Here is a 17,941-nt window from a genome sequence, read left to right as displayed (position 1 = left end):
ACAACAAATACAGCCTCTTTGAGTGATATATTGCAAGTCTCTGTTTTTTAAAGAAGCACACCCATTTTAGACAACACAGCACGGATAAAAAGCATTTTAATGGTAATGGTAAATGAACACTGGTAAATGAAGGATTCCAAATTTCTCCTTTAACGGAATAGCATACTACAGAAAGCACTGCAATATATGCCATACCTTTTGCTTCAAGATTTTGCATGTTAAATTGTTGAATCTATACTGTTTTCCATCACTGTATGTTCAAGCTTAAGTTTATTATCTGATTGTTCTATTATCAAATTTAATTTGCAGCCAGCTTAACTCCATTATGTCGTTACACCTACAAACAATTCAAAATATTCCCAATATGATATGCCATATTAGTTTGAAACATTAATAACAGTATTCTGCCTTATTTTTAATCCTTGTCAGAGAAATACCTACTCTACTTAGTATTTAAAATAGCTGTTGAGCACTCAGTTGTGGCTGAACAGGGATAGTGTAGAGCTAACAGCTACCTCAAGGGTTACCGATGCAACTAATAACAGAGATCTAAATTACCTTCTCCCCAAATTCATCCACAATAGGAGAATTCTGAAATGTTCCTTGACTGCCCCCTTCACTTCAAAATAAGTATTTTTTTTTATTCACTTTGGACTGAGATTCTTCATTACTTCATGCCTGTGCAAATAGAGAATTTGTCTTTTATACCTCTCCTTCCAAAGAAACTGAATGTTTTCAGGGCACTGAGTGTTTTCAGAGAAGTTTGCTATGTACAGCCTTTCGAGTTTTAAATATAAACCAATGACAATCAAGGCACTCAATGTATGAGCAAAAGGATTATATTACTGAGAATAATAAGCCCAAATCACAAAGTATGATTATCAGCAAGAGTAAAACTGGGAATAAAATGAAATCTCATTATTTTACAGCTTTGGCTTGAACTTGCCAGAAAGAACCTTTTTAAGCATTTCAGAATTTTTTCCTTCTGGTGGTGAAGGCCATCTGTCATGATCTGAGGAAAACAAATAAAACAACATAAGTTAATTGACTGAGAAACTAGGCGTTTTATTGTGTGTCCTCCCCGTGCCCAGCTTTAGTCCTTCGAAGGGCATTATTTTGTAGCCCATTTCTTACCAGGTATTTCTAGGGCATGGCTATATAAACTTTGGCCGCCATCCACGACCATAGTTATCCCAGTTATGAAAGAAGCAGCTGGAGATAGTAGGAAACATACTGCAGGAGAGATCTGACAAAGGAATGACAATTTTAATCCTTCTGAAACTGCTGGGAATTGTTCATGTCAAAGATGCTTGTAAAAATTTGTACAGGCAAGACATAGCAACATTTTCTACTCAGTAATGAAAACTGTAACAATCTGTAACCCATCTTTCCAGCCACAAACATCACGTACATAACAGATTAAAACCAGTGAACTCTCAAAGATCAGCATCAGATGCTGAAAAATAACAAAAAAACCCCAAACAGTTGACCTGTTTATAAGATGCACAATTGGTGGAAGAGAGCTAAGTACTTTTAAGATACACTTTTTCACATTAATACTCATTCTTTCAGTCCTCCCTGCTGGAAGTCAACCTTTTCAGGAACTAATAATGTCTACTGTGAAATGTCTCAGCTGTAAGAGGCATCTAAATTCAACTTTCAGTGTAACTGTGACTACTGAAGAAGTTTCCCACTTGGCACGACTACATAATACCACAAGTTTTTTTCTGTTTTAATATTCCATCACAGTGCAAAATTAAGTCTTTTCTGTTCTCCATATAATAAAGTGGCTTCAAAATAGAGACACAGAAGTAGAATTATCACAAATGTTCTGAATACATTACCTCTTCAGGAACCGCTGACCTCTTGGCAGGAACCTTTGGTATGCTCTTTAACCACATTGCTGTACCTTGTTCTCCATAGTTTGCAACAGCAGTTTCTGAAAATACTAATCCCTATTTTAAAACAGCATAGTGAAAATTAAGGTCTCTTGCATATGATTAAACTGTGATCACTGTAAAATTGTGAAGTTGACATTACTGGGATTTTCTGTGGGATTAAACTATCTATACAGCACTTGAATGCAAGTTTTTAAATTTAATGGAATAGTGTAATTCATACAAGAAGGTAATTTGGCTGCTAGCCACACCTCTATTCAAGCATAATAATTCAGATTATTCTAATTCTTCACTGTCACTTCAATAACTATAAAGTGGAGAGTATAAAGAAACTCAAAGACTTTTCAAATTAAAAGCATTTCATATTAGCTTACAGCAGAAACCCAAAAAGCCCAAAGAACAAGTTCACAACAGTTTCTTCTAATCTGTAAGAACACTAGATTGATTTTTATGGAAGCAGACAGTTTCACAGTCAGAATTCAGACTCTCCCTACTTAGCTGCTATAGAAAAAGGTGACTGTCTCTGCTTTGATGATTATACAGTCCGGTTTAGACTTGAGAGGGAAGATGAAGGCTACAGCAATGGGAACACAGGGTTACATTGATTACTTATGACAGAACATCTGGGACTCAAGTTGATGGAAGATAACAAAATTTGAATTCATCCATGGAGTACACGCTAAGATATCTAAGATATCTGTGAAACATGAGTGACTATATTTTGGGAACTAGGGAACTAACTCATATGCGAAACTATTTTAATCAGAATGCATGCTTCCCTCTCAATGTACCCATTCCCTACATGGGACTCTGCTCCTATAAAGCAGCAACAGTTTTGTATGGTTACCACAGACCCAGTGTGTCCATAAAAGTGACAGGAGGATATAAAGTAGTCCTGTAACTACAGCATGGATTTTTGTTACCAGCATAGTAACACAGCTAGTAAATACTTCTGAAGTGTTTGCTTGTCAAAAACTTCCTTTGACAAGTGCTATAATGTATAATTAGTATGATTCATTAGGTAACTAGCAAGCCTGAAAAATATATTCACATAATAATGCTGTCTTAATTACTTACTTCCCCAAGACTTGATTAATCAGAAATAAACAATAACCAGGAAAACCAAGCCAGTAGATCTTAATATTAAAGAAGTCTTCAAATGACTTGGGCCTCACAAAGGCTACATAAGAGCCATTACCTGAATGATCATCACACATCTGCCATTAAGCATTCTGTGTTATGCCAAAGAAAGTGAGCCCATATGTTTTAGGACAAAAGACACAACAGCATATACAGACATCCTGTAAGATAGTAGAAAGATCATCCTGAGAAACAGTTCAACAAATCTGACGCTTGACTATACTGTGAGATAAGATAAATTCTGAATTTAGCAGTAGCTGGGAAAAGTTTATCTTTCCTCTTCTGTTTTCAAGGAAGTAAATGTGTAAAATAAATTGTGGTTAAGGGTGAAGATTACACAAGTCATAACAGATCACACGATCTCAAATGTCAAAGCTAGGGCTTCTATATAGCCTCTACATCTACAGGACCATGCACTAAATAATATGGCTGGTCTTTCCACACACTTATTTCAAACAACTGCTACATGCTACCTACTTCCTCAGAAGTGTGGCAGGCATATTTTAGCCAAACTGTATAGTGGCTTCCTGTCTGCATATATTTCATAAGAAAAAAAAAATAAGAACACACATTTTTACATATAATTTGTTTGACAGAAGGTCCACTTCAAACAGTCTTTTTATACCTAAAGCTAATCTAACTTAACATGTAGAAGACAAAGTAAAAGACATCATGTGGCACATCCAGAGATTTTAAAAATAACTTGGTAAACACAGGGGAAGCCATCAGCATACCTGAACCTCAAAAAGAAAAGGTTTTCTGAACTCAGAAATAACATAACCATCACTGAAACACAAAGCATTTGGTAGTTTTGTCAAGGGTTTGTAAGACAGGTCACCAATGCCTCCCAAGTATGATTTCATTAAGTTAGGAAAAGACCCAAGAATGCCAAGTCAAAGCAGAAGCAATTTTATCCCACATCTCTGGCTGGTCATCCAAACAGTACAAAACACTCTCAAATGACCTCAAGAACATAGATGATGGAATTATAAAAATATAAATACATAAATAATCCACACACAGTTACAGGCTATAGATTTTAAAATCCCTTGTGACTGGAAAGTTTTAACCATGAACATATACGATGGCTAAGTTTAATCAGATCGTTTGCCATTACTTACAGGAGCAACACTGTTGATTCTTACTCCGCTGTGGGCCCATTCTAAAGCTAAAGTCTTGGTTAGGTTATTCACTGCAGCTCTTGCAGCTCCTGTATGCCTATTGAAAAAAGAAAGCAAAAGCAGCATCTGTTCCTTCAGCTAACAGTGCCCAATATTGATTTTACTGCAGCCTTACTAGGGTAGTCAGAGTAGTTGTCTATGGGTGGATCAACCATGTGAGAGAGGCTAAGATATTATTTGACCATAGCTTTATAGTCTAAACAAGCTATACTATGATCTCCAGTCATTTGGGGAAAAAACATGATCTCTTCCCCACTGTGACATGAGGCCAGTTACATTCTACTGCAGAAGCAGGCTTTTAAAATGAAAAGCAACTGGAGGCAGAGTTCAAATTGTGTAAAACTATGAAAGGTGGGCTGCACGGGTAAAGCAACCTGGAAGGTTGCTTGGAAGGACAGTGGTCTGAAAAATAGTTTAGATCTTCTGACAAGCATGACTAAAATAAGCCACTATTAAAAATTAATATAGGTGGATGGAGGTAGAGATGATCATAGGCAGAGTGATCTCATACACCTTGGTGCTATAGGAAACTAGTCTGAAATAATGACAAGCTTGAACAAATGCAGACAAGATTACTGCAATTATGAATAATGGACAGTGGGTCTCAGGAAACTAATAAGAATTTAGTTCCTAGCAAAATAAACTTAGAGAAGATAAATAAAATCATTTCTCAAATACCAGGAAAGGAATACGAAAAACTTAAGAAAAACATAAGAAACCCTAACTTATTCATATGTTTAGGCCAGAAACAAATAACCTCCAGGCACACTATGAGCAAACAAACTTGACCAGTTTTATGTTCAAAATTAATACTTATGAAAAACTGTATCATGTGATTTTTGTATCATGTGAGTGGTGGCTGGACTTGTAAAGGCAAGTCTTTTTCACTAGTACATTTCTAAAACAAGTATAAATTCAATGTGAATTTAATTTGAAAGTATTTTTGTCTATCAATCTACATCCACGCACAACAGTTATTTGGGAAACTTTTTTCCACTGTTATTCAGAATTAGTTTATCTCCTGATTCAACTCTCAAATACATCTTCAGCCTATTTGCTGTGACAATTCAACCACACTTAACCGGAGTGGAGAAACTCAAATAACTGTGCCTTCAGCACCACCCTGTGGATCTCTAAATTTATTTTGTACTTGCCAAGAACAAGCTAGTGAGAAAATACTCTGCTGTTCCTTAAAAATTTTAAATTTTGAAAACTTTCAACCATGAATCAAGACAAAGAGAGGTAATGGAACATGTGCTCAAATCATATTTTTATACTTTCTTCAATACCAATTCAAAGTAAAAAAAAAAAAAAGTAGTTTCAAAGAAGAAATTCAGTTATTTTCCAATTAAGAAACTGCCAAAATGCAGCAATTTGACAAATTCAAAATTCCTTTTGAAAATAAAATAACTGAAACAATTTATTTTCTGAGCATTATTTTCCTTTCAGTGAATTGGAACTTTTTTGGGGAAAAAGTTTCAAACTGGAAGACTCCTGCTTGCTTCTATTTTGAGGGTAAAGAAATTTGAACAAATGTGGTACACACATGGATATGGAGAGGATGTTGCATTTTCATGCAGACAGCTGTGATCATTTGTGTCAGTACGAAACAACTACATATGTGGTAATATGTTTGTGTCCATTAACTTCCTCCCAGTCAAGAAAGAAGCAGAGCAAACAGAACCAGAACCAATTCTCTGCATCAGACACCTTCTCCAAGAAAGATGGCTACAAAGTGAGAGTAAAAAGGAAAATGGGAAAAGCAGGTGTTACATGACCCGAAGGACAAAGCCAAAACCTGGTAACATACTACAAATGTTCCTCCTACTCCCCTACTCCCAGTTCAACTCCCATAACTCATTACACCACCAAGACCTGTAAACAGACAGTAGAAGATGAAAACAGCAGGTGCCAAGTTCTTGCAAACCCTCCAGAGATTTGTAAAGAGAAGATGTATAGGTTACATTTCAGTGCTACTCTCACAGTGAAAGCTTCACTGGCAAGTCTTGCTTCAAAGTTTCTTACAAACAAGTTGACAGAGACCAGAGATGCCATTTACACCTGTAGTCTCTACTGAATTAATGAGAGGCCCACACATACAGCCAAGTGATACTATTGCTCTCTCTTGACCTAACTACTTTATTTCCACACTTTGCTGCTGCCCAGCGCACACCTTTCTAAAATGAAGTATTTAGGAGCAATTAGTATTTCTAGGGGAAAAATACAGGGAAACGTAAAAATAAAATATATATTACGACATTCCAGGAAACCCATTTCTCACGGCAGCAGTAATGTTGACAATGACTCCTCCATGTTCCTGCATCCAGGCATTGTACACTGTATGAAGGAGGAAGATAACCTATAAATATCAGAACAAATGCATACAAATGAACTTGCCAACCAGAAACCAAATTTGGAGTCTTAACTCTAACTACACTACACATTTCCTGTGCAGATTTAGATAAACAATCTGCTATTTGTACCACAGCCTCGCCACTGGATTGCTGAAATAACAGATGTGGTCCAGGTAAGTCTCAAAGTTTGTAAAAAGTCTTCTGGTGGAAATCAAGATTCATGCTTCCACATAAATCACTTTAATTTCCATGTTCCCAACGCTATCTGAGAATCATGTATCATACTTAAATTTAACTTTAGATTTACATCCCTGATGAGAGAGGAATCTTTTCCTGTGTTACACACAGCGAATACAGGCCACAGAAGTGTATAGTCTATTAAGTGAGTATCCAAGCCAGCTGACTCCCCAAATGTGGCCTTAAGCAGAAGATCATACTTGCCTAAACGTATGTTTGTATATATGCACGTAACGTACAATTTAATGTAGAGCTTTGGATAAGATTCATGAAAACAGATATCCACTGTCAGATAAGTGTGAGGAAAAAAGAAGGTACGGAAACTTTACAGCAATACCAGAAGGCAAGAAATGTAAAAACCAAAACAAATAAACAAAACAAGCTTAAATGTTAAATCCTTACCTGCTTTGCAGCAGTAGAAGGTCCCTGTAAGATTCGTGTCTATCACAGCATTCCAGCCTTTTGCACGAATGGCTTCAGAAAGACTTGCAAATTGGCCTCCTCCATTATTCACCAGGAAGTCAATCTTCCCATGCAGACTCAGCGTAGACTTCACCAAAGCTTCTACCTGAAACAATATTTGTTAGTGTGGTATGCTGCTTAAGCTACATACCCAATTTCATTCTCAGACAGTATTTTCTCGCTTATATCCTTCTCACACATAAAATTCAGAAAGGCTGGAAGACCAGTATGACAAGTTTAGTCAGCCAAGAAGGACTGAGCTGAATCCATGTTTACTTAGGAAATCTTCTTGGTATAATACAGGTGCTACATAAAATACCAGCACGGAAGGAAGAAGGGGATTTAAGCCACTGAAGATTTGTAAAAACAAAACACAGACAAAAGCCTGCTACTTAAGACCCTAAGAATCTCCTGACATTTTTCACAAGGATGGAGGTATTCACAGCAGACACTGGAAGAATTTCATATAACATAGCTACAGCTTTTTTCATCTGATCCATACCCCTGAGCATTTTAATTAGAAAACGTAAGTAATCTTGTGACGTTTTAACATTCTTACTTCAAAAAGTGAAGTTTTGTACGTTCACTAAAGCTCTAACATGTGAGTTGGTAACAGATGATCTTCTTACTCAGACCAAGAAGGTTAGTTTGCTACCCTACAAAACATGAACTCTAAATGTAAAGTGCTGGAAATAACACAAGTTGTCATCTTGAGCAAAAGAAAGGTAAGTATTTAACTAAGACACCTTTTGTCTATAAGCAGGATGAATACTTATGATTAAGAACACTGTCTGGTACTATTTACCTTTGGTACTCTGAGAAGGTATTAACAGCAAATAGCAGTAGACAGTTTATTCACTCAGAGCTATCAGTGCAGAAAAGGAATGACTTAAATTCACATGGAGGTGAAGAGATTTTGAGAATCTAAACCTAGCTCTAACTCTGACCTGATCTGAGCTACAGGCTGTAAGATAAGCCTTTTGCGTTGTCTTCTGTTTTGGAAGTACAGCAGTTTCGCCACACACTCACACTATACACAAGAGAATTTCTGGAGGGGAACATATTTCAAAGCATTCAATGATGTTACAGATACCAAAGTGATGTATTGTTCCTACATATTTCATAATAAGAACTCCATAGCAACTGCTTAATAATTTAATCTTTATGTCAAGAAACGGGAAATGGGACAACATGACCTGCTTAGATTACATATCATAACTACATACCATGCATCAGTTATTCCTACTCAAGCATATATAAAAAGTTAATCTAGTATCTGTGGTCAAAGAAAACACAGACCCAAAAAACCCCCAAAAACCAAACAGCACGAGCATTGCTGCTGCTGAAACAGATTTGACTAGGGGAAGGATATCAATCAGCCTTCCTCTGTATTGAGTTAGCAGTAGAAAACATCAAAAATAGAGGAACAAGCAAAGCACGATCTGTATTTCACCAAAAGCGTCACTAACTCAATCTCATAAAAAGCAGCCTTACAGCTTTCGCTGCTAACATTTCAGGATGGTTTAACAGGATAGTATGAATCCTGTAAGCATGCACCTCTCCGAAGAAGAAAACCCAAACAAACATATAGTGACTGAAGCCTGACTGAAAAAACTAATGCCTGCTGACAAAAAATGCTTTAAGAAAATAATTTTGATACCTAAATCACCATCTTTAAGTACTGAACATCACTTTATTCCTCAAATCAGTCACTGCAGCTTGTGGGAGCTGAGGAAAAAAAATACCAAAAACCCAAAACATCTGGGACAGCAGCCCCAAAGCTTGTGAGAACCACAATAACACAAATACTTCCAGGTTTGCTCACAACCATAGAAAAGTAAGCTATGTCTTGCTAGGTGGCAAATGTTATGTTTCCTCTAGCAATATCAAACTCTACTCCCTGGCAGCCTGAGAATCTTGTTTTGAGTATTGCTCTCCATAAGTTACTGAAGTATGGGCTTGTTTATGGAACTGAAATGTTTTCAGTAGCAGGAAAGTTTGAACAACGGGTATTGCAGGGGGTGTATGTGTGCATGCACAGAGGGGTGCAGAGAAAAGGGAAAAGGCCAAGAAATATAAAAAAACCCCAACCAACAACAAATGAACAGAAGAAAAAAAACACTGAGAAGAGACATTACAAGCAAGTTTTGAGCAGGTGGGCAAAACCTGCTGTGACACATCAATGCAAAACAGTCCACATGTATCTTAACAAACTGTTGTTGCTCTACCTGTCGCATCATATTATCAGGGCAATAAAAAAATCAACCACAAACACCTATCAGTTCTGCTTTCCTAAATCCAGCAAAGGCTAGCAGGGTCTCCAGTGACAGCTCAGGTAGCTCCAACTGTAGTAATCTTCACAATGCCTTCTGTGTTGTAGAGAAAGCATCGCTGCAGTGCTTCTGATTATAGTAAACATAGTGACAGCAGCCACCAGCACAGTGAGAAAGAAGGTCTAGTAGAACACATTTAAATCACAGTGAGAACTAAAGATTCCTTTCTATTCCTAAATATTCAAAATCCACAAAGAAAGAACTTCATTAAAAAAGCTGCTAAACACTCTGGAAACAAACCAAAACTGCACAAGGTAGAGCTAACAGTTTAAGACATTCTTCAGAAAAAGAACAAAATCAGGTACTTCAGACATAACACATAACCAGAAGACTGGAGCTCTTCAATAAGGACCTTTTTTTTGTGAGTGCAACTCAAAAGTATTGTGCAGTAGTACACTTTCACAGAGAAAAGGGGCAAGTGTCCACATGCATTCACAGGTCACCTTGATCTTGAGTAAGACTTAACAGGCAAACTACCCACTACAGTGTGTCAGAGATTTGCTATCTGGGGATTAGAACTAGTAGGCACTCTTAAACAGCGGTAACAGGTATTTTTACTTGGTGTTATTGCTGTTATTTTAAAGTCCAACAACAGGAATCTCTTATCCACAGCTCCTCACCAAGCCACAGTCTTTCACTACAGGCTTCATACAGACAGGCACTAAGTATGTATAAACCAACTGAGACTATGCTAAGCTATAAAGTTTATTGGAGAAGAAAAGCTGCTAGTGAACTCAGACATGAGGTCAGTGCTCAATAGTACTGTACTGAGTACATCTCAAGAAGTCTTGTTTGTCAGATGTGCAAGTGACAGGCCTTATCCTCCGGGTCTGGCCCAGCAGCAGTTGTTGCTGGAGCTTGAGTATGGAAACGGGACACTATGCACAGAATTATGAATTGCTCATTTCAAGAAAAGCAGTGGTTTACTAGAAGTACAAGGTTTTATCTTCCACTTACCTAGATATGTCTTCTACTTACCTAGATGCCAATTAAAGAACTATTTGTCCACAGCATATATCATAATGGCTTTACAAAATTAAAAAGTTCCTCATGTCTGTCTTTCCCCCATCAAATGATTTGCTGTAGCTCAACACTTAAGACACACACAACACACACGTGTGTGCTTAACCTTCCCAAAAATCTACAAAGATAAATAGAATGCTCTTTTCATAATGGAAAAAGGATGGAGTCCATCTCTCCCACTCTGGCCACCATTACACTGAGGCAATGGAATGAATAAATTAGATACTTAGATTTTGGAAAAAAGAGCTTGGTTTGAAAAGACACACACCGAGCTGTCTGGCCTGCATCTCAGTAAGAGCAAACTGATGTGCTCTTGTTAGATTCAACACATTACGCGGGCAGTGCTATAAAACATTTAAATAAAATCACTTCAGCTTCATAATCACAAAGAAGCAATACTGCTCCCTTAATACACTCCAGATCACAGGATAAGGGACAGAGGCACAATCACTGCTTCAGGATAAGGTCCCATGAAGACAGAACATAGAAACCTCAGGTGCTCTTACCAGCATCTCAGAACCCTCTATTCTTCCATCTTTAAAAACAAACCAAGTTTGTTAGCCTTTACAAAACACTCAGTGGAAAACTAGCCAAAAGCAGCGGCAAACCCGTGACAGAAAGAAACCTGACAGGTTACACAGCAGCTGAAAATCCTCCATCAAGCAAGATTATTTCTTGCACATTAAACAAAAACTAAGCTTTGCTAGAAAGCAAGAGGCCTCTGAGGATGAAGGAGGCTTAAAAATGTGAATTCATTAAGCTATTCCCATGATATCTGCCATCAGGCTTCTGCAGCAATTAATTCACTGCACCTTCTTTAACTCTTCCTAGACTAGAAAAAGTTCTAACAGTCATATTGCACTATATGATGACGGATGAATCTTTTACTGCTTGAATTTCACAGATCCAAACCAGGGCACACAAGGAATGAGTTATCTTGAAAGTAGGTCAGTTACCTTAAGATTTGCAATACAAGGCAAAACAAATTAAAAATTATCTGGAAATTTTGACAGCACTTTCATCTTTCTTAGATCTCCTCTCTTTAAAGTCCCTCCATCCAGTTTGTCTGATTATAAAATTAAAACAAGGACAATTTTTTTTTTTTTTTTTTTTTGGGGGGGGGAAGGCATGCTTGTTCCTACAGGTGATCAGGGTGGCTTCCTTTAAGAGAAAGATTTACTCTTACAAAGGTTTCATTGAGATGTCAAAAAGAAGGATACACCAAATGAATTATGTAGCTTCTTCAAGAAGCTTCCTGGGCTTCGTAGCTTGTTGATGGATCAGTTCTGACTTCTAAGGAGGCTTTTTTCCCTTGTCGAAACATTTATAAAGTCTTTCTCCTCCACACATTCTTTGGTACCTGGTATAAGAGCTGAGAAAGAGGATGTAATGATTCACAGGGAATACTGGTAGAGGCTGTCCTCCCTACTCAGCAACATGTTTCTGTGAATTTCTGAGGTAAATACTAGTCACTCATACTAAGCTGAAACCAGACAATGAGTTGTAAAGCTATTAAGTAGCACACAGAGCCAACACAGTTGTACAAGTCTTGTTTATTTTGGGAGGAAAACCGAAATTTTAAATGCCCTCTCACCCCATCTTACACTGTAAACAGGAAGCTACTCCTGTATTTGTGAAAATGCTGGAGTGAGTTATATTGCAGTGTTGTCTCTACTCAAGACTTATTCCTAGGCTAGAAAAAACTTGCATTACATATCTTACTGATCCCTGTTCCTAAGATTCCAAGTCCCAGGCACTAAATTTTATGTTAAGAATGGAACAGGTTTTGAAAGTGGATGTACAATGCTCTTTGAATAGAAATAAAAGCCCCAAGGTACTTTTCCTTTAGTCTCTGCAATGCAAACAAGTGCAAATTAGAAAAAAGTATTCACCACTGCTGCTCTTAGCTAATACAATAAATAAGCAATAGTGAGCAGCGGGCTGTGGAAAATCTGCCACATCCCTCAGTTCTTAGTTCTGACAGTTTTTTAACAGTGTAAGTTACTGATTAATTTATCTAGCTTCAACCTACAAACACTAAGCACCTAAGTGTAAGAAAGTGCTATCCTCACTACAAAGTTAAAAGCTGAAAAATGTGATCCATATGTTTCCGTTCCAATAGTGATTTTAGAAATTAAGTAACAAGCAGCCTGGATTTAGCAATCTTTGAGAATCTCAGCATTAAAGAAATAAGCGAGGAGGACAGAGCCAAAAAACCAAGAGCTAAAGAACAAAAATCATAGGATGTTGCCAACCACGTTAATATGCAACAGAAATTAGATTCCTTATTCAAAATTTCCACAAAAGTTACAAACGTTTTGTAGTGGTGGCGGTTTTTTTTTCTAAATAGGATTTCAAGAGAGCAGTTAGAGAACTGAAGTGAGTCAAACTATAAGACTGTTCCAATGACTAAAAAATTCAAGACTGGAGCTTAATCTACCTTACTTCTCTGAACCCCCTCTTCAATAGATATGGATATGAAATTACAATGGTTTATGAGAACATCCACTGGCAGGAGACATCTGATAGAAGCTTCTCCAGTATCACATCAAAAGTTCTGAGAAAGTTCTGGTGTGTCTGTAAATGACTATGCTTTACACCAACCCTATAAAAAAGGTTTTAAAAGCACCTTCAAAAAAGTTTCCAAAGCCATCAAATACTGCTTTGTCAAATATGTTTTAGCCACACTTAATAAACAGGAAATAAAATAGGAATGGTAGTTTGTTTAGTGGAGATTACCTCACTTCACCATGTGAGCCCTCCACCATCTCATAGAACACTGCAGTTCCCACTGCATTTTTAAACTGATGCAGAAATAAGATGCACCTGCAGAAGGTTATTAAGCATGCCAGAGTACTTTCTGCTAGAAGGCTTAAGCCTTTTCTCTCTATCTCTTCTCTTTCCTGTAGCTTTAATCATGTAAGTTGCCCTCTGACATCTGCCATAACCTATTATATTGCACTGCTGATGCTAGTCAATGCAAACCTAAAATTCACAGGTAGGTGAAGTGACATACTGCACAGCCCCAGGGTTCATCTCCTTCAGGAGAGAAAGTCCGAGTATATCACTATATTTTATGGCACAAGCTGCTCCATGAGGGAAGAATTTTATTTTTTACTTGCTTAATGGTTGTATATTTGGGTATTTTCAGAATCCACATAGCCACTGAAGGCCATTAATATTTCTTTACGTTATGCTAGAGTTTATCAGAGACTTTGAAAGGTTAAGAAAAATGCAGCAATCAGTTGTTACCGGAATGTTTTCTAGTTGTCTTCAATAAGTTAAAAGTCCAACCTGATGCTGAACTTTTAAATATTTAATTACACAAATTAGAAAATTAGGAAGTGAAGGTTGACTTCTGAAGAACCCAGAGTAAGTACTTTCAGGTTTGATCTTCAATTTTTTGTAATATGAAGAAAAAAACTCATCTGGGATAACAATAGAGTTTGTAATGAGGCACACCTCAAATTGTAATCAAAATCTGAAACACAGTTAATAACAATAATATCTGTGGGGGTTTTTTTTGCTTTAATACAGGCAAAACTGACAATGCAGAGCACTTGTGTCAAGTCACAAGCATCAACGTTCCATGCTGTGACTTCCTGTTTGAAGGAAAACTATTCTGAGGTCTCCATCTTCACAAGTTAACACCCCCTCACTGCTGTGATAAAATGTGACAAAGAACATGCTAAGCGGCCTCCAGCTTGGCTGTAGAACATGCCAGTTCCAAGGCCTGCTTCTCCCAGAAGTATCTGAAATACATATGATGGTCAGAAAAAGCTATTTGCAATTACAAATGCTTGCTTGCTTAGGTGGCTAACAAATGGTCTTCCCTTGAAAAGCACATCTTTATCTAGATCAATTTAACAGTGCTTTACTGCACCTTGCCCCTGATTGAAGACACTTTTGAGAGGGCCAGAGAAGACCTTTGGAGATCTGAGAATTTATATACACAATATGCTTTTGACATGTCAAGCAAATCACTAGTCTTTACCTCATCTTCTTTGCGAATATTGCACTGTATGGGAGTCACTTTGGCAGGCCTCATGGAAGAAAACGTATTATTCAGTTCTTCTGCAGCAGCTTTTAATCGATCAAATTTACGAGAGGCAATAACAACACTGCAACCTGTAGAGACAAAATGAAACACCCTTCAGCTAACACAGTTAAAACTATGCTAGTTTTTTAATAACATCAAGGAGGTATCTTGTAGGATGTGCAGCCATTAGTCACTGACTAGAAGATACAGTATTGAAGTCCTTGCAGGAGAGAAATGACTGATGTCAGGTGCTTCTTAGCAACAAGATCCCACTGTGCCAGGAAAAGGGCAATCAAAAAAATGTCCACAAGATTCCCTCTTCTTCCTGCAGAAGGCAAGATAGCCCATGTGTTGATGATTCAGCAAAGTAGCTTCGGAAATCACTTTTGCTGCCTCTGCTTACAGCTGCCTCATTTATCAATTATGTGATTTAAAAATGTTTCAGCAGGTCTTGATTACAAAAAAATGCTTGCTCCTAAAACCGCAAAACCAATCTTACCACATGTCTAGCTGTAATTTTGACTAGCAGTGAGCAAATGTAATGCTCTCCTTTTTAACCCTACGGAGTCTGAAGGAAAGGATGATAGCCTCACGAGGTTAATTCCTATCTGCAGATGACAGACAGCAGGAACGGAGGCTTCCCCATAATACCACCACATGCTGCAGAACCCTAGCTCAGGAGGAAAAAATGAGGCAGGAGTTCAAGCCTCTGTTTTTTTCAGCATTTGGAGGCACAAGAATTAATTCTACAGAGATAAACAACACAGGTGCCAAATTAATGGCAAGTACTGACACTACAACCAGTCTAATTTCTTCTGTCACATCAGTGGACTTGGGACAGCTTTAAGTCTTCAGTAATTGCTACTACATAGACTAAAAGAGACCACATCAAATTAATTTCTAGTGCAAATCCAGTAAGCATGCATTTTCATATTATGAATAAGCAAATTACTAGCTTTGGATGGCAAGCAGACAAAGAGGTTTTGCTTCCAGTTCCCTCCTTTCATAACCTCAGCATCCCAGCAGAAGTCATCCCTTCCTCATGCTAGCTCTGCTGTTCATCTGCTTTAACATAAATCAATTCAACACCCTCAACCAGCCAAAAAAAACAGTTAACAACTTGCCAGGTGGTTTTGTGGGTTTTTTTTCCCTTTGTTGCTATTTTACTGAGTGGAATTTGGCCTCTCGTGATCAAACAAACATCACAATCAACTCAAAGTAACTAGTGGGAGTAAAGCACAGCAAGCTGTTCATTTGGCTCAGACTGTCTTGTGAAACGATGCATAAAACTAAAAAAGAAACCAAACCAAACCAAAACTCCAAAACACAAAAAATAAACTCAAGAGGAGCTGAATTCTCCCAGAAGGAACTGCTGCAACTAGATATCCCTAGGAGTGGGAATTTCACCATCAATCAGTGGCCATCTTAAAACAACACATGTGAACGTATTAGTCTCTGAGGTCTCCTCATTTTTTAAATTAAGAACTCCAGTCACTTGTACAACCACCCAAGTAATGCAGAGTTCATAAAATGGTGCACATAATTACCACATAACACAAAATACTAAATCACAGTAGCAGTTACATTGATCAACTCAAGTGCTTGTTAATGCACACACTGATATAGAATAAGGTCTCATAAGACTGTATTTTTGCTTAATATGCCAATTAGGAGAGGGGAAATTCTCACTGAAAAACACTTGGTACCTACTGTGCAAGCTAATAGTACTTGACTTATTTTTCTTCACAAAGAATGACCAGACCATTTCCTGATAGTGTCGGGGAAAAAGGGCACAAGTTTTCAGATAAAGGGTTTAAATCTGTCCAGGCGGCTTCAAAGGAGACTGGTTATAAAATCAATGTAGATCATGACTGGCATTATCTGTTGCTGCTCCATCCCCCTCCAAAAAATACAGCCTAAAGCGCAAGGTGTACATGGAAATAGTTCCCAGTCATCTTGTCGAGAGTAGCCAGCAAGTCTGCAGGTAAGGAAGGTTGCTCAGACAGACTTGATTTTATTCATTATTCTTCACTTTCTTACATGTGCTTTGTAGAGATTTGCAGCCGTGTTTTCTGTTCAGGATGTTATGGACAAGCGCTTTTGTTATTTGTATTTTGCTTAAGAAAAATAATGCAGTTCAAATTAAGTACAATTTTAAAGTGACTGGACAACATCATCAACCAACACTGTCATGATGCTTAAAAAGCACCTCTTTAAGGCAGCATGTAAGGACACCTTAAAAAACCGCTTAGTTCCCCAGTAATACGAAAGTAGCAGAACCAGCCCCCACTTCAGCTCCACAGGGCAAGTGGAAAGCTGAGGTGACAAAGGCCAGCAGAGGCAGTGATGTCTCCCAGCACAGTCTTAACAAAGAAAGCTCTTTACTATGCAGTGAAATGGCACGATGCACATTTCAAGAGCGCAAACCATGAGGACTATGGCACCACGAGGCCATTGATGCTAGTGCTGGTACTTTGAATCCTATCATGATGACAAACATTATCTGAAACCAGTCTGATGCTGGTCTGTAGGACTTCATGTTGAAACCTGCAGGAAAGTTGTTGCAAGGTGGATGACTCCGAGGATTGCCTTGCACTCAAAGATATACTTTACCTCCAGGACACTTCTGTCACGAGTACTGACAGAGAAGCACTGTGTCTCTAATCTCACTGCGTGGACAACACTTCAAAACCGTACTACTACGTCAGACTCAGTTCAACCACCAGGTAAACCCTCCAGCTGAGAAAGAGGAAAACTCACTTAAGAAGGAGTATGAGGGAAAGAGTCCAGGCTTAATACAACCTCACCTTGACCGCTGTATTTGAAACAGGGCATCTTTGAAGTGCCACGGGTCTAAAGACATACAGCTCCGCACCAGCCTCGCCTCCTTCTCCTGGCTATTCACGACTCCCGTCACAACGTCCCACTCATGAGCTGCCCACAGCCCCCCCGGGCGCCGCCTGCCCCACACGCACCGCGCTCCCCGGCCCCCCTCGAACTCCATCCCCGCCTTCACCTCACGCCCGGCCCTGCCCCCCTAACACCCACCCCGACCCTCTGCCCCACCGGGCTCCCTACGGAGCCCCCCCGCCCCGCGCCCACCTAGTGCCAGCAAGTCGGCGGCGATGGCCTTGCCGATGCCGGTGCCGCCGCCGGTGACGATAGCCACCCGCCCGCGGAACAGCCCGGCCGCCAGCAGCCCGCGCGCCGCCGCCATCTTGCCCCCCGCCCCGCACACAGCCGCTCGCGCCACCGCCCCCTCCGCCCCCGCCAC

General features: G+C 38.8%; 1 protein-coding gene across 2 annotated transcripts; it reads right to left on the bottom strand.

Annotated features, from left to right (window-relative positions):
- Window positions 1-79: 79 nt before the first annotated feature.
- Window positions 80-17,922, bottom strand: PECR (peroxisomal trans-2-enoyl-CoA reductase). Of its 2 annotated transcripts, XM_080398739.1 has the most exons (8): window positions 17,770-17,920; window positions 14,623-14,756; window positions 7,213-7,378; window positions 6,475-6,556; window positions 4,160-4,256; window positions 1,845-1,955; window positions 1,135-1,246; window positions 80-1,012 (listed from the first exon to the last, which is right to left on the bottom strand). In XM_080398739.1, exons 1-8 carry the CDS (start codon window positions 17,882-17,884, stop codon window positions 924-926), a joined length of 906 nt encoding a protein of 301 aa, XP_080254865.1. In that variant the 5' UTR covers window positions 17,885-17,920; the 3' UTR covers window positions 80-923. The 2 variants fall into 2 exon arrangements, with proteins under 2 accessions (XP_080254865.1, XP_080254866.1); XM_080398740.1 differs by lacking the exon at window positions 1,135-1,246 and having other exon boundaries at window positions 17,770-17,922.
- Between the last annotated feature and the right edge of the window lie 19 nt (window positions 17,923-17,941).

The sequence above is a fragment of the Falco punctatus genome (assembly GCF_963210335.1).
Source record: "Falco punctatus genome assembly, chromosome: 8".
NCBI classification, from domain to species: domain Eukaryota; kingdom Metazoa; phylum Chordata; class Aves; order Falconiformes; family Falconidae; genus Falco; species Falco punctatus.
The sequence above is the reverse complement of the archived record's forward strand: the minus strand, read 5'-3'. Positions and strand labels throughout refer to the sequence as shown.